Source organism: Miscanthus floridulus, chromosome 9 (genome assembly GCF_019320115.1).
Source record: "Miscanthus floridulus cultivar M001 chromosome 9, ASM1932011v1, whole genome shotgun sequence".
Lineage (NCBI taxonomy): Eukaryota > Viridiplantae > Streptophyta > Magnoliopsida > Poales > Poaceae > Miscanthus > Miscanthus floridulus.
This window is the reverse complement of record NC_089588.1, coordinates 141,576,643-141,603,271: the sequence shown is the minus strand read 5'-3', so window position 1 is coordinate 141,603,271 and position 26,629 is coordinate 141,576,643. Positions and strand designations below refer to the sequence as shown.

General features: G+C 45.6%; 2 protein-coding genes across 2 annotated transcripts; both read right to left on the bottom strand.

Annotated features, from left to right (window-relative positions):
• Nucleotides 1-17,318: 17,318 nt before the first annotated feature.
• LOC136484347 (ribulose bisphosphate carboxylase/oxygenase activase, chloroplastic) lies at nt 17,319-19,479 on the bottom strand. Its single transcript, XM_066481598.1, has 4 exons — nt 19,307-19,479; nt 18,742-19,167; nt 18,453-18,538; nt 17,319-18,349 (listed from the first exon to the last, which is right to left on the bottom strand). The coding sequence occupies exons 1-4, from the start codon at nt 19,340-19,342 to the stop codon at nt 17,590-17,592; spliced, it is 1,308 nt and encodes a 435-aa protein (XP_066337695.1). The 5' UTR covers nt 19,343-19,479; the 3' UTR covers nt 17,319-17,589.
• Nucleotides 19,480-21,354: 1,875 nt separating this feature from the next.
• On the bottom strand, nt 21,355-23,875 carry LOC136483144 (ribulose bisphosphate carboxylase/oxygenase activase, chloroplastic-like). The gene is made up of 3 exons (XM_066480234.1): nt 23,277-23,875; nt 22,537-22,622; nt 21,355-22,432 (listed from the first exon to the last, which is right to left on the bottom strand). Exons 1-3 carry the CDS (start codon nt 23,769-23,771, stop codon nt 21,562-21,564), a joined length of 1,452 nt encoding a protein of 483 aa, XP_066336331.1. The 5' UTR covers nt 23,772-23,875; the 3' UTR covers nt 21,355-21,561.
• Between the last annotated feature and the right edge of the window lie 2,754 nt (nt 23,876-26,629).

Below are 26,629 nucleotides of genomic sequence, written 5' to 3'. Positions count from 1 at the left end.
CCATGGCCTGCTTCTCTCTGTTCCCTCTCCCGCAGCCCATTCCAGTAGGCAGCCCAGCACTGCGTCGCCCGTGCCCCTTCTTTCCCCCACGCCTCTGCTCGTGGGCTAGCTCGACAAGCCAGCCGAAGGCCCATGCCACGCAGACCGCTTCCCTTCCCCTCTCTCCCATGCCTTGAGTTGCCAATAGGTGGGCCCGCTCTGTTAGCACTGTCGTCTTCCTCACGTCACCGACCTAGACTCTGCTCCGGAGTCTGTCGCCGCCCTGCTTCCGCGCGTCGTTGTCGTGCGCCCCACGCCATAGCCCCCTTATAAGCCAGAGCCCCTACGCCGCATTGCCCCATCCAGCCCTATCGCGAGCCGCCACCTCCACCTGAGCTCGCCGTGCCGCCATGGCCCTAAAGCCACAGCTGCCGTGTGATTCGCTGTTTCGCCGCATCGCTGCCGCCGTAAGCTTTTCGCCGAGCTTCGCGCCAAGCTTGCGAAGCCACCGAGCCCCTTCTTTCTCTTTTTCTCGTTTTAGCTCACCCGTGCCGCGTCGTTCCCGTCCGCCCCGCCGCGCTGCCCAACGTCGTAGACCTGCCGTCGACAGCGAGAACACCATAGGTGAGTTCGCCATGTTTTTCTCTTGCTCCCCATGCTTTCTTTTTGACCGATGATGTCCGGAATGTCGACAATGACAAACGCCGACGAGGTTCTCTGCTCTCCGGCCATGGCACCGCCGTCGTCTCCCTGTGCGCCGAAGACTTCATTCCTCCCTTTGATTTCAGCCGTTGGATCCACAATCAACGGATCAGATTAGACTGTACCCCTTCGCTGCGAAATTTGCAAAAGAGCCCCTGCAAGATTTTAAGTTCTAACTCGCTGTCCCTACAATTTTTTTGAAGACCCTGCCTTCTGATAAAATAGTATCCGCAGTCCTCCTGCAGATCCAAAATTCGATTTTATTTATTTTAAATTCGAAAATCAAGTTCCATCTCTTCATTAGGCCATATCTTCTTCGTTTTAACTCCGTTTTGACCCATTCAAGTTGCGTTAGATTCGTAACGACATAATCTACGCATTTGTATCAATGTTTTCCATGTCAAGAGCTCTAGAATTTAATGGTTTAACGCCTAACTTGAATAATGATTATGCAATTGGATTTTTCTTATTAAAAGTAACTTAGGCTTTTCACCTTGGTCAATTATATGATTAGTTTTATCTTGTTTTTCTAAATCAAGTATAATTTGACTTAACTCAATTAAGGTATTTCTCTTAATTATCTTATACATGTTTTATATAGCTAAAATAAATAAAGCCTATAGTTTCTTTTCAAAGCAAATCGACCGGTAGATGTATCTTTTTCATCGTAGCTCCGATTAGCGTACTTTTCATGTCTGTGTGATCATAGTAACGTGTAGAACATCTTTAAAACCTTTTTACTTGCTGTTTCATATGTTTGGTGTATTGTTCTAATTTAGTTCTGTTGTTTGCTTCGTGTATGATTGCATGGATGCTTGTGTGGTGCTTTATGATCATGTCTAGTCGGTGAGCTTTACGTGTTGATCAAGGAGTTCCTTTGAAGGTTTGGACTAGAAGAAGGATCTAAGTTTAAGACAAGTATAGCATGAGATCATCCTTGTTGTCCTATACACCTTTAATACTTTAATCATATGCATGAGTCTACCTTGGCAACCGTAGTAATTTTCTTAGCTATTTAATATCATGGATTCCTTGTCTCCTATGGGATATGCATTGGGTAGTATGATGCTAGTGCTCAATTAAAGACCATGATCTTGTAACTTGACTAATGGTATATGCAAGAAACATTAAAAGATGCTTTTTAGCAATATGGAATCAGAGGGCTAGAGCATTGGACTATTTTTATGGTGCTTTAGATTCCTCTCCCTCCGAACTTATCTGTAAGCGAACATCCGAGACTTACAGTATAGCTGTGAGGGCTACATGGCTCTAGCTTTAGCTCAGTATGAGGACCTTTTCTAGCTTGTTAGTGGTTATCTTTATTGACATAAGAAAAGCTTGCCGAATCGGGTATAGTGTGGCCTCTGTCACCTTGTGTATAGGCTGCGCGTCATTGTGTCATCGAGAAGGGGGGCTCTACATCTGTTTGCTGAGTGAATCTAATGGCCCTAACTTGTTAGATGAACCTTTGAAAGGCTTCATAGTGAACCCTGCCGACTTTTCTGGGTAGTGGATCAAGAGGCTGATCACCTCGGGCGAAAGGGTAAATCACGACTTATAGTGGAAGTGTACAATATCAGTCATGCTCACGGTCACGAGCGACCTTGGAACCCTTACGGAATAGATGACGAACACTAATGATACTGATAATAAAGATACTCACTAATGATTACTGTTTATGCTATTCATTATTTATATTTACCTGATCATGTGTTTATATGGGCTTGTGAATAAACTTATTGCCACCCAATTGATAAAAGATGACTTATTAAAAGCTAATCGCAGTTAAACCAGTGTCAGCCTTTTGAGCCTTATGAACCCTATGTTATATTTATTGAGTACGATATGTACTTACGCTTGCTTTACTTTTTAAATCTTTAGAAAAATCACGTATGGGTACTAAATTGCTAGTCTAGAGGAGTTAGGCTTGTGATCAACCAGTCAGTTATCCCTGTGGATTGGAGTCTTCACCCGAAGATCGAAGTTGTCTTTCCGCTGTTTGCTATCTAAGGTTATATCCTTTCACTACTGGAATCTCGCTTTTTTCTGTGTGTGCGAAAACACACAGAAAAATACGAATACCGTTAGAAAAATATTTTTCTGACGGTGTACCCTCAAAAAAATACCCATAGAAATATAATGACAGAAAAATCAAAATTTTCTGTGGGTTCACCGTCAGAAATAATTTTTCTGTGGGTCTCACACGCATAGAAAAATGGTTTTTGCCCAGATTAAAACTATTTTTTCTGTGTGTTAATCCACATAGAAAAAAAGAAATAAATGCATAGAAAAAAATATTTTTCTGTCGGTCTAGGTGAACTCACAGGAAAATTCATTTCGCCCAGATTAAAAAAGAATATTTCTGTGTAGCCAGCCTCACAGAAAAAAGAGTTAAACGCACAAAAAAATTATTTTAAAACAGTAGCAACAGCATATTAAAATATATATTTTCCGTACAGTAATTTCTGTGCATGACAACAAGGTTTCATTCAAATAATACACAAATACAGTACTCGAAGGGACCTTGATGGCTGACCAGACAACCGATCAAGTATCAAGAGTACTAAAACAAGTATCATGCCCGATGTGGCTGGGCAACAAGCAAACTTCAAATGACCGACATCAAAGTTCTAAACCATCACGAGAGGACGACTAGGACACCATGATGAGCTTCACTACTGTGGCGGCGGTAGCTGCTCCTGCTGCTGCTGCGAGTGTGGCGACGGAAAGGTGGCAGTGGTAGGCATGGTCGGCGACACTCCTGCAGCGACAAAGAAGCAAGTGTTAGGACTAAGTTCTCTAGGTTAGGACTAGGTAACTCATAAAATCCAGGAAGGTGAAGAAAAACCTAAGTCAATACCGATCAAAGCTGAGCCTAATGTAGTGTATCCCTGAGAGTATGATGCTGGATAGGACGCCGGAGCTACACCTGCAAGAAAGGCGAGGTTTGAGTCAGAAAAGCGTAATAAGGAAATTTAAGGAGTGAAACGCCCAAGGGACACAACTTGAGCAATAAATAACAAAGGAATACCTAGAGTCGCCGGCTAGAAGATCTGGTAGAGGTGTGCAGCAAGGCTGACCTATGACATCTTTGTTTTGACTACTATTTTTCCTTCATGTTTTTTTCTCTAAAACTGCTATGTACTACCTTTCCCTTGGTACCGCAAAGGACATGACACATTCATTTGGAAAACAGAGATAGAGACAGGTATACATCTAACAGTTCGTGGTTCTTCTAATTGTCAAGGTCACACACCTCAACTAGTGAAGTGTCGACCCTAGGAACAATTAGGAAATTGTCAAAACAACATGGAAGCAATTGAACAAAGTACAAATAAAAAACTTGCTGAAAACTCAGCTACACAGCAACCAAAGATTGACAACCAACAAAGATTTTGGGAACACTGAATCAAACTGACAAATGACTGAGCAGCAGCTGTCTAAAGTTCGGTCACACCAAACAAGCTGCTGTCGGATGGGTCACTGCTGAAAAACTGTTGTTCGGTCTCTCCTAGCAGCAAGCACGAGAAAAAGATCACGAACGAGCAGAGATTTCAAGTAAAATTTGCCAACTAGTTGCTGCAATTACTGGACGGTGACCTTTTCCATGTAAGAAAATTTAATCCACATTTTCAATTGTAAATTGTTGCTGGTGTGTCACGGCCAGTGAAGCCTGCAAATTTCAACTGCAATAGGAAGAAGGATTGGACAGAAAGGAAAATTACTGCAGACTGAAATACAGAGCAAAATAGTGGAGAGAAAAAATTCTGAGGAAGCATAGCTGAAGACTAAATATCAGACTCTAAAACTTGAAACAACAATTCACACGTAACAGTACTGAAACAGATTATGTGCTACTAGACAAACAAAAGCATGCAAGTCATAAATTAAATATTCAGAACTAAAAATTGAATACAGGCAGAGTAGTGAATGAGCAATCTCTAAACTTATTGTTCTCGCGTCGCAGTAATAGAAACATATTAGGAACATTGAGGCTAGTTGTACTCTATTCGCTTTACACAATTATAATAACCTTCAGTCATACTACTACACTAAAGAGTATCTCAATTCCAGGATCTAAGTAAGAAGGAACTTGGCGACATACCTCTGCCTCTTCCTGGCTCATTCCCTCTTTCCATTCATGATCAAGAAGGGCATAAAGGTAACTGGAACCTGAACCTGCAATTCAGAGATAACATAAACAAGTGTCAGAAACAATATTTCTCAAGTAAAGCAAGTTTTTTTCATAACAAGATTTAGAGTATGAACACTTAGAGATCATGTACAACTCAAATACTAAGTGATTTAATTACTAGATCACTAGCCATAGCACAAAAGGCATGTCACATCAAAGAGAATAATGGAAGTAGCATTGAAATACTGACTTGGAAAAAGGGAACAAAATGCTAGTGCTGCGAATGATTCTGGTGACTGGGTAGGCTGGGGTAGTGGAGTTGGAGCTGCTGCAAAGCCAGCAGATCAAGATAATTCATGGGAAGTGCATGCTAAGGTGCAGGACAATCTTACATGTCACTTTCATCTTCCTTAAGCATAACAGGGTATGTCTGTTTTTTTATCAACAATGGCATACAAAAAAAATAAGGACTAACATCAAGCCAAATAACCAATAGTAGTATATACATTAATAAACACAGGAAAAAAGTATAATCGTATACATAAGAAATTTGGTTCACAATAGATGATTACCTAGGTTATCTTCAGTAATACAAAAAAATGACTTATACTTTGGCTGCTCACTCAATTCTTTATATCGGTATCACAATAAAACAATCTATACAAATGAGAGAAAAAACTAAAACATGGAGGAAATAATATCTGAGTCATGATTCATCACTTATACCAACCTCATCATCACCCGATTCACCACCTTCTATTGCATGGTTTATATCAGCAATGCTTGTATCAGCACATCTGTCATACACTAAGAAAAACACTAAAGACAGCTATGATACAAATCAGAGAGCATCCTATTGAAGTCAAATGTTGAGAGAATCACACTTTGAGGTGCTATGCCAATTAGCGACTTCACAAAAAAACATCTAATTTATTGCTAAGAAATAAGGGATTTCAGTAGGATAGGCATGTAGACACATAAGCATAGTAGTATTGTCAATCTAACATACTCTTGCAAGTGAATAAAATAAGTTTCTAAACAGGCCATTTGACATTGCTAACCACCTTGCAAGTGAATCATACATATTCAAATCAGATTGTTATATGGCAATAAAATAAGCTCATATTAATCAAGTGCAAGCAGTCGGTTCTTACTACTGATTTTACAGTTGGGGTCATCAAAAGTTGAGAAATCAAGTGCCAATCTCAAACTCTAAAAAGGTTGGAACAATGTCAGGCCAATTCAAAATCAGTAAGGTATGCATTACTCAAAGTTCCAGTACCTCAACACAAGCTCAAGGTTGGAACATTGGCCTCAGATATCAGTTGCTCCTCGGTTGACCTTGAGCTTGGAGCATAAGAAACAAACAGAGTAAGAAACAAAGTTCCAGTACCTCAACACAAGCTCAAGGTCATCAGTTCTTGGCATGCTTAATATGATATCATCATTGGCAAAGTAAGTGAGGCCTTAGCTTAACGATATGTTGGTACAATTTCCATATACTCAATCATAGGTGGCTGCCAAGGCAAAAAAAAAACAGATAGAAGAAAACTAAGATCATGTCCCATGGTTTGCTGACAGTCATGAGAATCATACAGAATGCACAAAAAACAAATTGCAGCCACCTCAGAGTTTATTTTTCATGTTGCATCATTGGCCAAATAGATATCAAGAGTTTGAACATCACAATCATATCAAGAGATTGAACATCAGTGTCATAAATTCTAGATGCTTCAGCACAAAGAACCCTCACTAGAATCAGAGCTATGGACTTAAGCAAGACGCGGCTGCCACACCATAGGGTTCTCCTCCAGCGCCTAGGGTTAAGTAAACATCATCGACCAAGGCACTTTGCTCAGTTTCTAAATCAGACTAGGCATCATCATGTGCAAAATCTAGGTGACAACACATGTGTACAACAAATAAGAGGTGCACATCACGCAGATCTGAGGGCGGAACAAGACGAAAGCAAATGTAAACATGTAGATCAACAAAAATGTCGCCCAGATCTAAGTATCTAAGAACATGAACCCTAATATCAGTGGACGACAAACAAAACCCACAAACGATTCAACATAAATCACCGCACAGAGAGGGGCAGGAGATGGGGGCAGGTGAGATATACTGTCGGAGCACTGGAGGACCAACACGAATCCGCCGGTGGAGGTTGACCGTATAGGTCAAGCGAGCTCGATGGGGAGGAAGAGGAGAGAGCGCACCAAACCAGAGGGGGAAGGAGAGGCGCGAAATGGGGGCGGTAACCCTAGCCTAGGCCCGAGGATGACAAGATCTCCCGCGCAAGATCTGGGGGCGGTGGTGGCCGCCGCGACGTTGGAAGAGAGGAGGGGGAGGCAGATCTGGGGGCGGCGGGCGGCGAAGCTCCTTGGTACGGCAGGAGGCAGATCTAGGGGCGGAGGCGCCGCCATCCGGTCTTGCACGGGCAGCCACCGCCGTCTTCCGAGGGAAGGGAGGGGAGGAGTTGTAGTGGAGGAGGGGGTGGTGTCCTCACCGGTGGAGGAGGGGGTGGCCGCCGCGACGGTGGAAGAGAGGAGGGGGATGGCCGCCGCGACGGTGGAAGAGAGGAGGGGGTGGCCGCGGCGAGACCTAGGAGCGACGGGAGTGCGAGCGGGTGCGGGTGGCGCATTTGGGATAAGGATGGGCGGCCGCGTCTGGAGATATGTTTAGGTTTTTTTCGTGTATATAGTTTTTCTGTGCGTGTACGTAGTTTTTCTGTGAGTTTTGAAAAGACCGACAGAATAATGTCAATTTTTCTGTGTGTATTGACACGCACAGAAAAATCAAGCAATTTTTCTGTGGGTTTTCGAATATTTCTGTCGGGATTTTTGAAACGCACAGAAAAATTACGAATTTTTCTGTGTGTATAGAGAAACACACATAGAAAAATGTTTCTGTGTGTATAGAGAAACACACACAGAAAAATGTAACACCCACATAAGTATTCAAATTTCTAGTAGTGTTTATACTAAGTACATTATATATTGAGCATTGTCTTTTGATATTACCCTTATGTGTAGCTATACGTGAGATTTGACTTACTAGGCTCACAAATAATACGTATCTGGTTTTGTTCTTGAAACCCGGTGCTACATAAGTCCTAGCTAATGCGGTCATATCTATAAAGCCTATTTACTCCACGGTAGTCTTGCGGATATCAAAATCAACGGTGGAGCACATGAACAAGACGTGTTGGGGCATGGTCTGGAAAGGAATGGCTCAATGCTCTGGCGATGACTTCTAGGTTGCATTTTTCTGACACGAGGCAACCCCATTTCCATTCAGCAAAACTGAAATACAAGAGTCTAAACCAGAAACAGAGAGAAGACGACAGTGCCAAGAAGTAAACTAGGAGAGCTACAACACTACCGAACCTTTGACCCAAAGGTTGGCTTGTAGACTCAAGAAGCACCTAAAAAAACCGAGAAACAAACTACGTACTTCTATGTCACCTGCTGCCTCGAATGTGAAGATGGCCTTGGCATCATCGACATCGGTGTGCAGCGCATCTTCCTCCTAGTCAAGACGGTAGATAAGATCCTCTCTACGACCATTATCCCTTGGGCAGACAACGTGCACTTTTAGACATTGTTAAGAGACGCTAGACTCCAACGTTCACCGATAAAATGTTCCAATTAATCCCTCGTCCCCACCTACCAGAGCCTGGTCGTTGTGATGGTTGGCCACGACAACATCGTCCTCTCCTAGCATGACAACTAGACCAATCTCGGCCCATGGAGTGTGAAGATGTGAAAATAAAATGAAGATGTTGCAGTTACATGAGGAGGTTGAGGGTCATTTATTTGCACATTGGGAGAGGGACCAGTTGCATAAATTTAAGGTGGAGGGCCATGTCTGTCTTTATGTAATGCATGAGACATCCTTTTGTGTCTTCACCATGCTATTCCTTTTGAATTTTGGGTTTCCAGTTTCCATGACTTTGTGAAGATCTTATTGTGCAACATAATTCTTTTTCACTAGTAGAGAAATGATCTTTCATCCGCTTTGATTTTGGGCTTTAGTCTCGGTATTTTTTACATCCGGGAGTAAAAGAAGAATTAGTCCCGGTTGGAGCTACCAACCGGGACTAAACACTACCGGAGACCGGCTCTTTGCCGAGTGCCAGGTGGTTTGCCGAGTGTTGTTTTTCGGGCACTCGGCAAAGACTCCTTTGCCGAGTGTTTTTTTTGACACTCGGCAAAGAGCCTCTTTGCCGAGTGTTTTTTTTACACTCGGCAAAGAGCCTCTTTGCCGAGTGTTATTTTTTTGACACTCGGCAAAGAAAATTTCAAAGCACATTTTGAAGCAGTAAATTAATTCAAATGAAAAAGTTTTCAACTACAAAGTTGTATACCTCATCAAGATGTACAATGTTTGTTTTGGTCTTTTCTTCATACGACAAAGTAAAAATAAATTTGTTCACAAATCTAACATATCTCTCTTGTAGTTTATGAAACTACAAGAGAGATATATAAGATTTGTGAATAATGTTAGAACGACCATGTCGGATGAACAGATGATCAAACAACCAAAATAAACTTTGTAGATCTCGAAAAGTTATGAAACTTTGTAATTGGCAACTTTTTGATTTGAAAACATCTTGTCATGCAAAACTGCGTTTGAATTTCAAAATTTTAAAATTCAAATTTTGTAAACGACCTCGGATGGAAAAACTTGCTAAACTAAAAGTGTAGATCTCGAAAAGTTATGAAACATTGTAGTTGGCAACTTTTTGATTTGAAAACATCTTGTCATGCAAAACTGTGTTTGAATTTTAAAATTTTAAAATTTAAATTTTGTAAACGACCTCGGATGGAAAAACTTCCTAAACTAAAAGTGTAGATCTCGAAAAGTTATGAAACATTGTAGTTGACAACTTTTTGATTTGAAAACATCTTGTCATGCAAAACTGTGTTTGAATTTTAAAATTTTAAAATTCAAATTTTGTAAACGACCTCGGATGGAAAAACTTCCTAAACTAAAAGTGTAGATCTCGAAAAGTTATGAAACATTGTAGTTTACAACTTTTTTTATTTGAATTCGTTTAGGGCCTCAAACATGCAATTTACACTCGGTTTAGTATAATATATTGGAAACTAAAACGGAATCCAGACACAAGTGAGAGTGTGGTGTAGTGGTAGAGGAGGTACGTGCACAGCGGGAGGTTTCGGGTTCGAATCGCGTCGGTCGCGTAGCCATGAAATTCACGCGAAAAATGTCGGAGATGGGTGGGCACTGGCCGGTGGGGGCCTCCATTGATAAAAAAAATTTCATTTTTTGGGTAAAAATTCCCATTTTTTAGGGTTTTTTTCGGTTTGAACTTTGCCGAGTGTCGGGCACTCGGCAAAGGCTTTCCCGAGTGCCCGATAAAAGACACTCGGCAAAGTTGGCTTTGCCGTCACTGTTTTTGGCGAGTGCTGTTCGCCGAGTGTTACACTCGGCGAACCATTTGCCGAGTGTTTTATATCTTTTGCCGAGTGTTTCGGGCACTCGGTAAACTCAAGGAGTCCGGTAGTGAAAGGCCCCTGTCTTGGCACGCTTTCATAGCAGGCCTCCTTTAGTCCCGGTTGGTGTTACCAACCCGGACTAAAGGTCCTTCAACCTTTAGTCCCGGTTGGTAGGGTGACCTTTTAGTTCCGGTTGGTGTCACCAACCCGGATTAAAGGTCTCCCACCTAGGACTAAAGGTACCTCATAGGTCAATTCAAAAGGAGAGTGTCCAGGACCCTGTCACATGTGGTGTACGGCTGAGTTGGTAAGGAGTTTATGCGCGAGGAAAGAGGCCATGGGTTCGAATCTCACACATCACAAGAGAGGTCTCCCAATAATTTTGTTTATTTTTCTCCTGAGGATGGATCTTTAGTCCCGATTATGTGACCCGGGACTAAAGACCAGTACCTTAAGTCCTGGATTTTCCAACCGGGACTACAACCCATTTCTCTGCTAGTGTTTGTTCGTAATAGGCTTTTGTTGTTTGAGGACTGCAATATATTTCTATTTATAAGAAGGGCATGGGCTCCATATCAGAATTTGATCGAATGTATTCAAGTTAGTCATGATTAGTTTGTTGCTAGCAGCACCGGCAATTTGAGTATGTGGCGTCACTAAGCAGCAACGGTACAAACAAATCGGCAAAATACAATACCAACAATTTAATGAAGTTCATTGTAAAATTTTGTTCCACCTGGCAATAAATTCCAATCATTAATTCCTTATAGGCGTATGTGTGTTATTATTATAATAGTAGTAGTAGTAGTAAAAATAAAAATAGAAAATAAGTTAGTGTCTAAAATTTAGACCATTTCCTAGTGAGATGGGATGTACCTTGTTCCAACCCCTCCAACCAAATTTGGTCGATCCATCAGGTACGAGAGAGAAGATGGAAGGCCCAAGAGTACGGGGGCTGATTTTTATGTTCCTTCTTTGGTGATCTCTGTTGATGGGCCAATATTATGGCGGGCTGTAGCATATATACTTTGCAGCCCAGTTTATCAGCAAAGCCACGCTTACGGTCCAGTCCACCTAAACAAAAGCAACCTAGCGAACAGGCAGGCCCCTCCTCCCGTCCCCAAAAGCACTGGCCGCCATTGCTGCCTTCTTCCTCTGCCTCCGCATTCCCCACCATCACGGTCACGGCACGCATGGGTATGCAATGCAATGTACGAGTATGCCGTCTGGCCGTCTCTGCCGCTCTGCCTATGTTTTCCTCCTGCTCCTTCCTCCTTCTTCTAACACCACCATGATTCTGCTGTACACGCACAGGTCAAAATCGGTGCTTGCGCTGCGTTGCATGTTGAGTGTTCGGCAGAATGCCTGCCTCGGCTGGCTAGCTGGTGGAAGCAATGGTCCCGGGGGGCGCCCACTCCTCACCACATGAAATTTAAAGGATGGATTTGGGGTAATGTCATACATTTTGCACCTCTCACCTCCTTCTCATTTGTACTGGTGGACTTCAGTCATCACGAAGTTATTATTAGCTAGTACCCTGCTTGCTGCTTCATTATCTACATTTGCATCGTGTGATCAAACTTGCTTTGACCTATGGTATGGATGTTGGAACCAACTCCAACATATCAATAATATTCTTGAGAGCACGTAAACTAGACCGTGGCTATCTCGTGCAAAGCCCCTAGATTCTTAACAAAAATGAGTTCATGACCTGTCTGGTATATTTTCTTTTTCCATCGTCTCATATCTTCCCCTTTCTCTTCTAATAAAGTTCTAGGCCACATGAAACGGTACTTTTGAGGAGGCCATCCGATCCCTTTTATAACTGAACCTGAAACATCAATGTCCACATGGCACTTGGCAGGGAGTACGTGCGTGCAGTCCCACTGGTTTTGCAAGATGCAAAATATTTATGCGCCTCACATATGCATGCTTAACACATTTGTTGGATCCTATTTCTCTGGGACTGCTTCTGGCCTTGCACGTCCCTGGGTCTGTCTTGCTTCTCGGGCGCATGAACACTGATCCGTTTATCTCCTCGTGTAGTATCTTAATCAGTGGATGTAATTTAGCTCTTCTTAATTTGCTTCAAACCTCCCCTGTGCTGTATTCTCCTTTGGCTCTGTGCCTGTGATGCTGTACTGCCCTGTTTTGGGATTTTAATCTTGTTGAACAAGATTATACCCCGGCGCATTGCTGCAGGAACTCTAAGCTGTTATTTTTTAAATAGCTTATGGAAAACATACATTCCGAGAGCACATATAGTTGTATAAATTAATAATTCAAGATAATTGATGAAATTCATTATGTAACATCATGTTAAAATGGTAGATTTATTACTGCAGGTTAACCAATGCCGTGCATATATGCAGAGTAAAGTTAAGATACATTTGTATGGGAAACCAAGTAACCGACAATGGGTTAAGCACAGGACATACAACAAAATTGAGGGATGATAATAAATAAATAATTGCTAGCATGTTAACATTTTCTATAGAATCCTCGCTGTTTGGGATGATAATAGGGGCCTGTTTGGTAGGGCTCCTCCCCAACTTCGACTCCGGCTGCTTCGGAGGAGCCCTACCTAACGTTTTGTAGGAGGACTAATTTTCAATGAAAAACGTAGGAGCCTGAGCCATGTTGGAGGAGCCACAATCCAAAATAGCTCCGGCTCCTCCGGAGAAGCTCTGCCAAACACCCTCTAGGTTTATGCATTGACCAAATATCTTGCTCGGAGCCCGTCCCTCTCTTTATCCGCCGTCTTGAAGCAATCTCTCTGCATCGTCACCCACCACTAACGAGATAGAGAGATGCTTGGGCGCTACTCCCATTCACCATGCCTCGTGTGCTCGCTGCGGTGGCGCTGTGCTAGTGCTAGCTGCTCGTTGTGGCGCTGCCGAGATGCTTGGGCACTACTCCCATCTTGCCACACCTCGTGTTCGGTACCGCGGCGCTGGTGCTGCTTGCGGCGGCAGTGCTGCCTTCCCCCGTAGCTGTGCTCGGGGCCGCTATTTTGGTGCTGCTCACAGCGGTGGCATTGCCAGATCAATTTTGAGGTCTAATGCTTTAATGTGAAGTGGGCTAAAGTTTAGAGCTAACTTTAGATAATCTGATTGGAGCTTTAGCTCTAAAGTTTAGATGAGGGGATCGAAATAGACCATTAGTGGTGAGCCCTTGCAGCGTAAAGGGAAAGTGGAGCGGTTTGCATGTGCACTGCATGCAGCTAAGAAGAAGAAGAAATGGCGAGAATACGCATGCACATGCGAGGACCGAGAAACGACAAAATGACAAATAAAGAGATGGCAGACATAACTCCAAAGGCAAGACTTGTGGCAAAGGGCTTCACATAGAGAGAAAGCATTGATTATAATGAAACTTTCTCGCTTGTCTCTAGTAAAGACCCATTCAGAATAATCATGGTGCTTGTGGCCCATTACGATTTGGAGTTGCTTCAGATGGATGTTGAAAAAACATTTCTAAATGGAGATTTACATGAAAATGTTTACATGGCTCAGCTAGAAGGTTTTGCTATGGAAGGAAAAGAACATCTGGGTTGTCGACTTAAGAAATCCATTTATGGATTGAAACAAGCATCAAGGCAATGGTACCTCAAGTTTTGATGAAATAACCAGAAAGTTTGGTTTCGTGGAAAACAAGGTAGACAATTGCTTATATGTCAAGTTCAGGGGGAGTAAATTCATCTTTTTGTTCCTCTATGTTGATCACGTTCTGTTATCCAATAGCTAGTGATGCGAACCTACTGCTAGAAACCAAGAGATTTCTTTCCTCTAACTTTGACATGAACGATATCCGAGAAGCTGTCTATGTGTTAGGTATTGAGATACACCGAGATATAACAAAATATGCATTGGGTTTGGTTGGGAGCATGTAACCAGGGTACCCCAAGACACTTTGAGAAAATCCCTCGGGTCAAGGCCCAGCAAAACCACGGCCTGCTTGACCTCTTGCCCCCTGAGCTGTACGAGGCCCGCCTCAACTTCTCCTGCCTCTCGACCATGCACCACACGGTGCCCTCGACCACCTGTGGCCTTAGCCACCGGGGAAGGACGGGAGGTGGGTGGACGCATTAAATGCACCTGCTCGGACGGGACCACACGCGCGCGCACTCCGTTGGGTACGAGAAGGACGACCACCCCTCTAACCGCCAGGCCTTGGGGTAGAGTGTCATCTTATTGGGCAGCACTCCGCTGGCAGACAAGATAACACCAGGACTTGGCCGTGTCACTCAGGATGGCTCAGCACTGTCCAGATCCCATCCGACTCGACAAACGGGCGTACGATCGTACCCGCTATGGAACGGGGTGCACGACTGCGTAGCCAGTTCTCCATGAACCGGTCGAATCCAATGTCCCTGACCCAACCACGAGAGGTCGGGGAAACGGGGCCACGACCAAAGGAGCAGGTAGCCCATGATGGACAGCCGCTCCCCGTTACAGCCAGACCATGACTTCTTCCCGAAGAAACGGGCACCAGGACAAAGGCCACGACGTCAACGACGAGCGCATGCCATACATGAGGGTTGGTGAACAACCACCATTCCCACAATGTCACCACGACCGGCATAGTGCCGCCATGGCACGCCATGCCTTCTTGGCATGGGGAACAAGACCCCAACAACCCTACCCGGACATGTGTACAGAAGCAAGGACAAGATAGGATGGGTGCAGGGTAGGTGCTCTATTCAACAGTACATGATGTCCCCGCATAACTTCTTGAAGTATTTCCCATACAATGGGTTCCTTTTCCCAAATTTTCCTTTTAGCAATCCTGACATTAGAAGTAGCACGTTTCGTGATTAAATCATGAATTACAAATAGCTAAAAAAGCTTTATTGCTATCTCTAGAGGTAATCCACGTTGATGTAATGAAAGCGAAGGACCCACAACAATGATAGAACACCCCAAGTAATCGACCCGTTTCCCAAGCAAAGTCTCGCGAAACCACCCCTCTTTACCCTCAATTACATCTGAAAGTGATTTGTATACTTTATTGTGACCATCCCTCATCGGTTGCCTGCTTCAATGAACATATTTGCCTTGATTTGAGATTTCGAATTGAATCAAAGCTGACCAAGTTCACTAGTTTCTCCCTCCCCTCGGGCTCTCGACCACTCGGGTCGGGAGAACCCCTTACTTCTACTTGTATCCCGGCCCCCACGGCTATATAAGGGGAGTCGGGCCTTCTTTCTAGGGATCTATTTCTCCTACCTCTAGCTTTCTATCCGTTGAACCCTAGCTTGCATACCCCTTGTTGTAAGCCGTTTGGAGCACTTGAATTTGAGGAACACGAACTCGCAGTCTCCAGCACTGGACATTATAAATTCCTCGTGTCTCAAGGTGTTAGCCATAGACTCCCTTGAGTAGCATGGCGCTAAATTTACTCGTCGGTTCTCAAAACACCGATAGTTTGTCTCAAAAGACATACATCAAGAAGGTACTCAAGAAGTACAATATGCACAAATGCTCAGCCTCACCTGCTTCCATAGTGAAGGACGATAAATTTGGACAATTTCAGTGTCCAAATAATGAGTATGAAGCTTCACAGATGTGAGCGGTACCACATACTTTGGTTGTTGGAAACTTCATGTACGCTCAAGTATGTCGTCGCCTTGACTTGGCATTTGTTACTAGAATGCTTGGAAGATATCAGCCAAATCCAACATTGGAAAGCCATTAAGAAAGTCTTGCATTACTTGCAAGACACTAAGAGTACGTTACATGCTCACATCCGGAAGGGTCTGATAACCTCGAAAATGATGATTTTGCAGTGTGTGTAGGTACTAGAAAATCTACATCTGGATGTATCCTCAGCCTAACTGGAGGAGCTATTTCATGGAAAAGCTCTAGGCAAAGTGTTACTGCATCGTCAACAATGTAGACCGAATTTGTGGCATGTTATAAGGCTACCAGGCAGGCAGTAGAGCTAAAGAATTTTATCCTAGGATTGAGAGTGATCGACAACATATCTAAACCGCTCACGTTGTATTGCGATAATCAACCAGCAATAATCTATTCGAATAACAACAAGTCAAGTGGTGCTGCCAAACACATTGACATCAAATATTATGTTGTGAAAGATGGAATCTAGGATCAAACAATTGATGTCAAGTACATAAGTACGAAGTTGATGCTAGCGGACCCGCTAACTAAAGGCCTACCGCCCATTGTATTCAATGGACACATAGCCGGCATGGGTCCGGTAGAGAGCCTCTAATTCTGGAATAAAGAGGTGCATATGTGTACCATTCTCCTTTACTGTACAAACAAGTTCATTTTGAAATGGAACGATGTACTATAGTCATCAAGGTTCAATGGTACTTAATTGACTATTGTAATCCTATGTAGTGGTGTATCATTTTGTTGAGAAATAAATTTATGACAATAAGGCTTATGATCAAGGGGGAGAATGTTGAATTGATCATAAGTAGCAAATGTGAAAACTCCTAATTGGTTGTGTGCTGAGTCAGTGTGTGAAAACAAAGACCCATACAATTCAAAAGTTATCCTAGGGCAAGGACAAACCTGAATCAGCCTCAACCTTTGACTAAAAGGAAGCCCCCCACCCAATGTGCAGTAGCAAGAATAAATTGAGAGGCACCCCAGGCCATCTTAGGCAAGTGAAAGCAACTAGCCATAGCAGCCACTGATCAGGCAGCTACTGCAACACTGGGAAGGATTTCCCACACCTAGCCTCCACTGCGTTCTTGCCTGCTCCAAGCAGGCATGGGTCGTCACTTGAACTAATGACTAACTCATCCAACGAAGGTATGAACAACAGCACTGGTTCCATTCATATTCTTGTGTCCTAGTGGTAGAGCTTAATGATCCTGGAAATCTGACAGGCGGCGCCTTCAGGTTGGTGCAACCAACTTAAACATGTCGCAATTCGCTGCTTTACCTGAAATATGATCCATGAGATGATCATCTGTATGTTTTCCTCATTCAGCATAGCAGCCCTTTTACAATTACCGTGCATATATATTGCGTTGCATTGTGCAGTGAAGAAGAATGTAAGTGAACTAAGCAGAAACTGGAATATTTATACATATAGCAGCAGCATGCATCTAGATGATGAGAAACTATGGAGTAACAAAAAAGAATCCAATTCACCTCCTCCTATGCCGGCCGCCTAGCAATAGCAAGAGGCGCCCTATCTATGGGGATCTCGCTTACCCGACGCGGACAAAGAAGTTGCGATTGCCTGGTGTTCCATCTTGGCAAACACAATGTAAATTTTATCTCATGAACTTTCGACGAACTATTTGTAACCTCAAGAGGTGCTATTGTTGGTCTACTTGAAGAAGTTGCCAGTCTTCATGGCGTCCTCGTTGGCTGCACCAAGAGCAGCCTCGTTGAGGTACTTGTCAGCAAGCTGCACACGCTTGACGTTCTCCTGCTCCGCCACCAGCATGTGGCCGTACTCCAAGAGCTTCTCGATCGTCATCTTGGGCTGCTCGAACGTCGGCGGCCCCTCCTTGGAGTTGACGAGCTTCTTGGCGATGTTCTCGACGCCGGTCTCGGCAACCCACCGGCGCACCTCGTCGTCGTACACCCGGGCACGCAGGGCGCCGAAGAAGTCGATGGACTGGCCCGGGAAGGTGTCGACCAGCTGGACGACGTGCTCCTCGTCGACGCCGTCGGTGCGGAAGATGCCCTTGCACACGCCGATGCGGTCCTCGCGGGTGGGCGCCCAGTAGAACTTCTCCATACGGCCGTCGCGGATGAGTGGCGCGTACAGAGTGGAGAAGTCGTTGCCGGTGACGATGATGGGCACCCGGGCGTTGTCCACCTTGTTGTACATCCCCGGGAGCTGCACGTTGGTGGGGTTGTCGGCGATGTTCATCAGGGTGGCGTTCACCATCTGGTTGTTCACCGTGTACTGGGTGGTGCCGCCCATGCGACCCGCGCCGGCGTCGAGATCGTTGATGAAGAGGCAGGACATCTTGCCCTTGGAGATGAGGTCGGCGGCCTCACGGTACCGCTGCCTGATGAGCTTGGCGGGCTCTCCAGCGTTGCCGCTCTCCAGCTCTCCGGCGCTCATCATGATGGGGCTGCATATGAATCCAGATCAATATATTGATATATATGTAGGAGTATGTATGTATTATCGAATCGAAACGAAAGACGAACGAATCAGCACAGCACAGCACGTACATGATGCCTATCTTGGCGAAGACAAGCTCGCATTGGAAGGATTTCCCCTGACCTTTGCCTCCCCAGATACCCAGGATCAGGGGAACCTGCAGATGGATATATTAGGGATATATATACAGTAGTGGGTTATATATATAATTATTTATTTAGTACTTTAATAACTAATTAAATCATCTATATATCATGTGAGAAATTAAATTATTGTATCATCTATGAAATGAAATGAAATGAAAATATAGTACGTACTAATCTATAGTCTATACTTATATAAGGACCGACCGGACCGTACCTTGATGTTCGGCAGCTTCATGAAGTTCTTGGAGAGGTGGACGACGAGCTTGTCCATGAAGCCCCTGGCTATGTAGAAGCCATCCATGGTGTTGTCCATGCTGTAAGTCTTTTGGCCCTGGCTGATGTAGTCGTAGGAGCTGAGCACGGCGACGTGGGTGCCGTCCCCCATGGGCGCCTGGAAGAGGGAGTCGATCATGCCCTTGCCCCTGGTGATGTCCTGCTGGTCGTCCGAGATGTCGAAGGCCAGGCCCTTCCACCTGTCCCCGTCCGTCTGCTTCGTCTCGTCCACCTCCTTGGCCGCCATCACCTTGAACCTGTCGGCGGCGCTGCTGGAGCTCTTGCCATGGTAGTTCACGGCCGCCGCAGACACCTGCTGCTTGTTGAGCTTCTTCCCGAGGAAGCTGCTCCTGCTCGGGGTGGAGGCCTGCATATATATATATATAGACAATATATATGCGTCAAGGAGAAGGAGAGGCAGCCAGGCAGGAGATGATCATGACATGAAGAAGAAGTTGAACTAGCTAGACGTATGGAAACGACAAAGCAAGCTAAAGGACACCCACCGGAGCTCCGACGGTGGAGGAGAAGGCGGCCGCCATTTCTGGTTTTTGGACCTTGCTAGCAAGGAAGTAGGAACACACACAGCACACCCACCTGATGGCCACCGCCGCCGCTGCTCAAAGTACAGAGGTCGAGCCACGCACGGCATTAAATAAAGAGCGAGCACGTATGGTGGTGGTGGACTGGTGGCCTGGCCGCCGTTGCGGTGGCTGCCTATGGCCGGCAGTTCAGCAGGGAAAGGAGAGCCGCAAGCTGCTCGATCGTCTTGTGTATCAGCTTCCACATCTCCCTCAGGCCACACGCTGAGGATGAGGTTCTGCACACGTGGCCACATCCCGGCCGGCCAATAGGATGCTGTGCTTCACTTGCCAAGACTAATCATTGCAAGAGCAGAGCAGACATCTACTCTCTTGGCTTGGTTTCTATGACTCTGCATCACCACGCCATTTCATGATGAACCACAACCTTCAATTCTTTGCTGGACATGGATGTGGCACAACAAAAATTTGTATGCTAGCACCACAGAAATTGTTTCGACATGTATGTATTCCTTCTCTGCTATACGTCAATAGCTACAGTCAATAGCTTCTACAACATCCGCTGTTCTGACCTCAACCTTGTAATAAACTCGGCAAATATTGTCCTCATCTCAAAGAAGGATGGTGCTGAAAGCATCCAAGACTTCATGCCCATTAACCTGATCCATGCAATCGCAAAAATCATAACGAAAATACTTTGCGTTACGTCTCGCGCCGTTCATGAACGCGCTTATCTCCCCTTGCCAAAGTGCCTTCATCAAGGGAAGCATACATGACAACTTCCTCTCCGTAAGAAACATCGCCAAGAAATTTCAGAAAAGGAAAAACGCTAGCCTTGCTTATGAAGTTGGACATCACAAAAAGCTTTTGATTCGGTACTACGTTGGGACTATCTTATCGCCCTACTCCAACACAAAGGCTTCCCACCATGTTGGAGAGAATGGATTTTAGCAATACTTCATCATCCTCCAAACTCCTACTCAATGGGATCCCACTTTGCCCGATCCAACATGGACGAGGATTGAGGCAAGGTGACCCCTTATCACCACTGTTTTTCATTTTAGCAATCGATCCTCTACAAAAGCTCTTCTCTTGCGAAACCGAATAGACCCTGCTCAGCAAAATTGGAGGGAGAACGCTGAGATTCCGGGTTCTCCATGTACGGTGATGATGCGGCAATATTCATTAGACCGACAAAAAAGGATGTTGACAACACAACAAGACTTCTACACCTCTTTGGAGAGGCCACATGCATCAAAACAAATTTGCAAAAAACAACCATGGAGAGGCCACATGCCTCAAAACAAATTTGCAAAAAACAAGCGTGGTAGCCATCAGCTGCAGCAACATCAACGTGGAGGATGTCATGGTAGCCAGTTCCTCCGCGCTCCGGACCACTCGTTGCAGCGCCACCTCCAGGTCCTCCTGCGTCACGGCAGCTACTAGCTTTGGCTTGGCCTCAGACGCGGACACCGATGGGAGGATGGTGAGCGGGGTCATGACTCCGGTGACTCGCACTTGTCGGATGATAACGACGAGGACGACGTGGTGGAGACGGAGTTTCTCTTGGGCAACCCACTAACACATGGTGTTGGACCCAAATAACACCGAATTAGTTTTTTGTTGGCCCTATCTTTTTGTGAATTGGGTTTTGGGTCAGTGGGTTGCCCCAGAAAAATCTGCATCCCTACATTTGATTGAGAAGCTAGCTTTAGATGTCTCTAAGAACCATCTAGTATATGGTGTTTTGTTTGTTTTTTCGTCTCCTAATTAGGCTTCTAGCCCAAGTTGTTTTTCAGTAGCGTTTTCCTGCTAAGAATCCATGTAGGACACCTAACCAAGCCTGACTTAACGGGATTGGTGTATTTATTATGATAACAAGTAGTACACCACTTGTGTCAACAATTTGCATTCAACAAATGCAACCTGTATTAGGCATGGCTTCTTGATTATCACACTGATGAGAATCCAAATTAAAAGCCGTGCTAATAATTTGCTGTTTTCCATCGGAGTACTCAATACCAATTTCCTTTGCATTGAGTAATAATTAGTTACATGAGAGAGATTATCATGTAAATAATCAGCTAGAATACCTAAGTAGTTTCAAGCAGGTTTTGAGTTTTTGACACACTTGTTGCAATTGTAAGTAGTAAACGAAAATGTTGGCTAGGTAGCTGCTATTGGATCTGGATCAACGACGATATCCATCTTGCATTGGATCAGTTGTAGACGCAGCTGCCGTCGTCGCTTCTGGCGGCAGGGTCGAAGTTGCCGGCCTTGGTGTCAGTGCACCCCTCCGGCACGGGCACGCGGACCTGCTGCGCCGCCTTGCCGTACAAGTCCCCCCTGGTGATGGCGTCGTCGTCGTTGGCGTCGCCGAGCGCCGCCTCACTGAGGTACTTGTCGGCCAGCTGCACGCGCTTGACGTTCTCCTGCTCCTCCACCAGCATGCGGCCGTACTCCATGAGCTTATCCAGCGTCATCCTCGGCTGCTCGAACGTCGGCGGGCCCTCCTTGGAGTTGACGAGCTTCCTGGCGATGTTCTCGACGCCGGTCTCGGCCACCCACCGTCGCACCTCGTCGTCGTATACCCTGGCGCGGAGGGCGCCGAAGAAGTCGATGGACTGGCCCGGGAAGGCGTCGACGAGCTGGACGACGTGCTCGTCGGGGACGCCGTCGGTGCGGAAGATGCCCTTGCAGACACCGACGCGGTCCTCGCGAGTGGGCGCCCAGTAGAACTTCTCCATGCGGCCGTCGCGGATGAGCGGCGCGTACAGCGTGGAGAAGTCGTTGCCGGTGACGATGATGGGCACCCGGGGGTTTTCCACCTTGTTGTACATTCCCGGAAGCTGCACGTTAGTGGGGTTGTCGGCGATGTTCATCAGGGTGGCGTTCACCATCTGGTTGTTCACCGTGTACTGGGTGGTGCCTCCCATGCGACCCGCGCCGGCGTCGAGATCGTTGATGAAGAGGCAGGACATCTTGCCCTTCGAGATGAGGTCGGCGGCCTCACGGTAGCGCTGACGGATCAGCTTCGCCGGCTCGCCGGCGTTGCCGCTCTCCAGCTCGCCGGCGCTCATCACGATGGGGCTGTGTGGGGCAGCAAATATATACTTGTTCAGTACTGCTGTATATAGTCAAGTACTTACTAATCTACGTACATGACAGATTTAGTTGGCTAGCATGTAGCTTACTTGATGCCCATCTTGGCGAAGACAAGCTCACATTGGAAGGACTTCCCTTGGCCCTTGCCTCCCCAGATACCGAGGATCAGAGGCACCTGATGATTGTCAGAAGCATCAAAAGCTAGCAGTTAATTAATTACTCATATATTTATTTTAACTTTGTAAGTGATGGACCGAATTAAAGAAGTGATCGATCTAGAAAAAGATTTGGTCAGATTATTTGTAGAAATTCGCTTAATAGCTAGCTTACGGCCTAATTAGTTGGGTTCTCTGAGAGCTTTTCGACATTTTAAAAGAAAAAAAAAACCTCCAAAAAGCCAAAAGTCAGAAGCTCACTAGCTTCTGTGCTTTAGGCTTATGTGAGTTGTTTGACTTTTGGAAACTCCAAAAGCTAGTAGAAAAATGACAACCCGAGAGAAAATTTGAAATTTCTCCATAATTGATTGCTCGATATATATTTGTTTGAATTTCATATATTTTTAAAAACTACTTTGGCCAGACTCTGACTTTTCTACTGGGCCCTACACCACATGGACGTAATCCATTTTTTCTTCAATCGAAAGGAAAGCTTGAATTAAGCGAACAAAATGACTACTGAACCTTTTCCTCAAACAAAAAAAAAATGACTACTGAACCACTGAAGTGTGTGTATATATGTAGGCACATGCATGCATGTACAGTAGAGTATGCATGCTGGTATATATGTGTGTGTATATATATAGGGTTACATGCATGCATGCGTACCGTACCTTGATGTTTGGCAGGGTCATGAAGTTCTTGGCAATGTGGACGACGAGCTTGTCCATGAATGCGGGCGCGATGTAGTAGCCATCCATGGTGTTGTCGAAGCTGTACTGCCTGAGTCCCTGGCTGATGTAGTCGTAGGAGCTGAGCACAGCGACGTGGGTGCCGTCCCCCATGGGCGCCTGGAACAGCGGGTCCACGCGGCCCTTCCCCCTGGTGATGTCCTGCTGGTCGTCCGACGTGTCGTAGGCCAGGCCCCTCCACCTGTCCTGCTCCGTCTGCTTCGTCTCGTCCACCTCCTTGTTCACCGCCATGGCTCTGACGATGAGCCCCGTGCCGCCCTGCGGCTGGTACTTGTTCACCACCTGCTGCTGCTGCTTCTTCCTGATGCTGATAGTGAGCTTCTTGTTACTACCCCCGAGGTGGAAGCTGCTCGCCGCCGTGGAAGTACTCACCGGCGCAGCGACGGAGGTGGAGGAGAAAGCAGCAGCCGTAGCCATAGGTGGTATAGTATTGTAGGTGATCGATCGAGCTGCTGAGATCGGAATCCGAATCGGAGGATACGATGATATATAATGCTACTAGCTGATGATGAACGATGCAAGCTGCCGCGGTTATAGTAGCAGTTCCCTTATATATATAGTTGCTGTTGCAGATCGTCGATGGATATTATATGCGTGCATGCTCTAGATCATTCCCGGTCGCGGCTCTAGAAGACACGGACCTGCTTGTTCTTACCTGCTAGTACTCACTCAGTCACTCAATCACTCCAGTGATCGCGCTTAGCTCGCTAGCGTCCAAGAACTAGAAGGCAGGCAAGCAGCAGCAGCAATGCATGCATATGCGACACGTCATCACTCCCGGCCCCACTGCAGTGCATACATGAATATTCGAGAGCGATCTAGCAAGCTATAGCTAGCTTTGTCGATATGAGGACGAGGATGAGAGCAGGAGGACGAGGAGCCACACCCACACGCTGTGGATCAGATTACGCGCGCTACCTGCTGCAGCATGGTGGGACATCGACCGACGCGCGTGGCGCCACCCTTCACGTCCTTCACTCCTTCAATAGATACAGGACAAATCGGAACTAATAATAATGTCTCGTTTGTTATAGACAGGCCAGTTTTCTGGTATTACGAGTCGTACTATTTTAGTGAACGAACAGTTTTTTTTTTCTCTCACGATAAATCAGTGAACAGTGCTTTCAGCCGTAACTTTTCAGGAAAGCGAACAGGCCCAATGAAATTGTTTTTTTCTACTTTAGCTTACCGAACAACTTTATCAGAGTGATGCTGAAGTTGTTTTAGTGACCTATTTGGTAAAATATATAACTTATTATGATACACACAAAAAAACCCAACCATAATGCTCTTAGATTTTCTTTTCCTTGTCTATTTTATCCTCATCTCCTTCCTACGCGCTTCCTCTTTCTTCCCATGCCTTTCTTCCTCTAATTTCACCCCAACAGCCTGGCGCCCACGAGCCGCGGTGGCGCCCCGCGCTCACACCTCTCGGTGGTCGTTTGGTCGAGCCCTGCACCTCGGAGGCCCAGCCCACTCCCCGACAGCCGTGGTCGCCAATGCCCTGACGTTCACACACGCACCGTTCACCTCGGCCTGGCGTGTCGACGTCCTTCTCGTCGGGCAAATTTGGCCTCCAAACAAGCTGGGCCCTAAAGTGCGAGATGAAGTTGGGAAAACATACTATTCTCATCTTCATGCCACCCTATTCCCATATGACAGTAGATTTTCAGGAGCTTCACCTGTGAATAGGGATGAAAACGGATCGGATACGGAGGGATATCACCGATAGTACATTTGTTTTCATATTTCTGTTCGGATTCGGATTCGAATACGGATAGTGTCAACTATGTCGGATAGGATACGATTGGATATCGACATCATAAATATGCTATTTGAGTATTCGGATACGGATACGGTATCGGATGTTGGATATCCGGACTCGGATACGGACAGATCTCAACCCCTCTAAATGGATTCGGTTTCGAATACGATCAGAAAATATCCGTACCGTTTTCATCCCTACCTGTGAAGCTGGCGGTGAAGTTGTGCCAAACATGACCTAATTAAACCCGGCCTCATACACGCATGCAACCTGGCCTACATGCTCTACTAGATCTGCATCCATGATGCATGTGCTTGCGTGCCAGCTCGATTTCCTGTCTCCAGATTATTGTTGTCGCGCCTGCAACATCATTACACTCTATATAGTTGCCTCACCAATATACGTATATTGTCCATGCAACCTGGCCTACATACTCACCTAGATCTACATCCATGATGCGTGTGCGTGCGTGCCATCTCTCCGGCCTCCAGATTATTGTTGTCACGCCTGCAACATCATTACACTCTATATAGTTGCCTCACTACTACATCTATATATATTGTCACCGCCAGTTCTAAACCCTTTATCGCCCTAAGTTATAGTAAAAGTTAGCACAACTTTATCACCACCGATTGCAAACCGGTGCTAATAATGACTTATCAATGTCGTATTGTGTAACGAGCCGACAATTTGCACCGGTAGGTTTCACAAGCTTAATTTAATTGTAGCACAATTTTGACAGCTCAATAATTTAGCATAATTTTGTATACCGAAGTCTCCTACCTAAAGACCAGAATAAGCGACCAAAGGAGTTTGAATGGGACCCGATAAAAGTTCTTCGTCGAAGAAGAACTTGATCTATATCCTAATTCCAACCAAACACTCCTCTCTTCTAGCTGACGTCAAGCTAGATCATGTAGTAACAACATAGGCCCTGTTCATTTCGTTGGAAAATCAGGTTGAAAAGTAATGTTCACTGATTTGTTGTAAAAACACTCACTACCGGAAAAACGGCCTTTGCCGAGATCCGAGATTTTTGCCGAGAGCAAAAACGCGGGCTCTCGGCAAAGAAAACGTTTGCCGAGAGCGGCTCTCGGCAAACACCAGCCGTCGGCAACTGACAGGATCGCCGTGGGCCTGCCTCTCGGCAAGCAACAGCTCTCGGCGAAGTGGGCCGTTTTGCCGAGAGCCGCGCTCGGCAAAAAATGCCCGTCGGCAAAACGGTCCTTTGCCGTAGGCCGCCCACTCGACAAAATCAGGCTCTCGGCAAAACATTGCCGCGGCCCATAGCCGTGACTTGCCCTGACGGCGTCACCGCTTTGCCGAGAGCCTCTCCGTTACTGCTCTCGGCAAACTTCTTTGCCGAGCGCCGCTCTCGGCAAATATTTGCCGAGAGCCCCTCCCAGGCTCTCGGCAAAGGTGGTTTCTATATTTTATGTGCATGTGTTTCTCTTCTCCTAACTCTCTCCAATTAAATTATTTTTTCTTTCATATGCTCCAAACTTTTTTT

Coding starts and splice junctions, on each gene's coding strand:
- LOC136484347 (XM_066481598.1), bottom strand. CDS start 19,342: ATGGCGGCCGCCTTCTCCTCCACCGTCGGAGCTCCG. Junction 18,539..18,741: donor TGAAGCTGCCGAACATCAAG/GTACGGTCCGGT, acceptor ATCCATCTGCAG/GTTCCCCTGATCCTGGGTAT. Junction 18,350..18,452: donor TTCGCCAAGATAGGCATCAT/GTACGTGCTGTG, acceptor ATTCATATGCAG/CCCCATCATGATGAGCGCCG.
- LOC136483144 (XM_066480234.1), bottom strand. CDS start 23,771: ATGGCTACGGCTGCTGCTTTCTCCTCCACCTCCGTCGCTGCGCCGGTG. Junction 22,623..23,276: donor TGACCCTGCCAAACATCAAG/GTACGGTACGCA, acceptor GACAATCATCAG/GTGCCTCTGATCCTCGGTAT. Junction 22,433..22,536: donor TTCGCCAAGATGGGCATCAA/GTAAGCTACATG, acceptor TGCCCCACACAG/CCCCATCGTGATGAGCGCCG.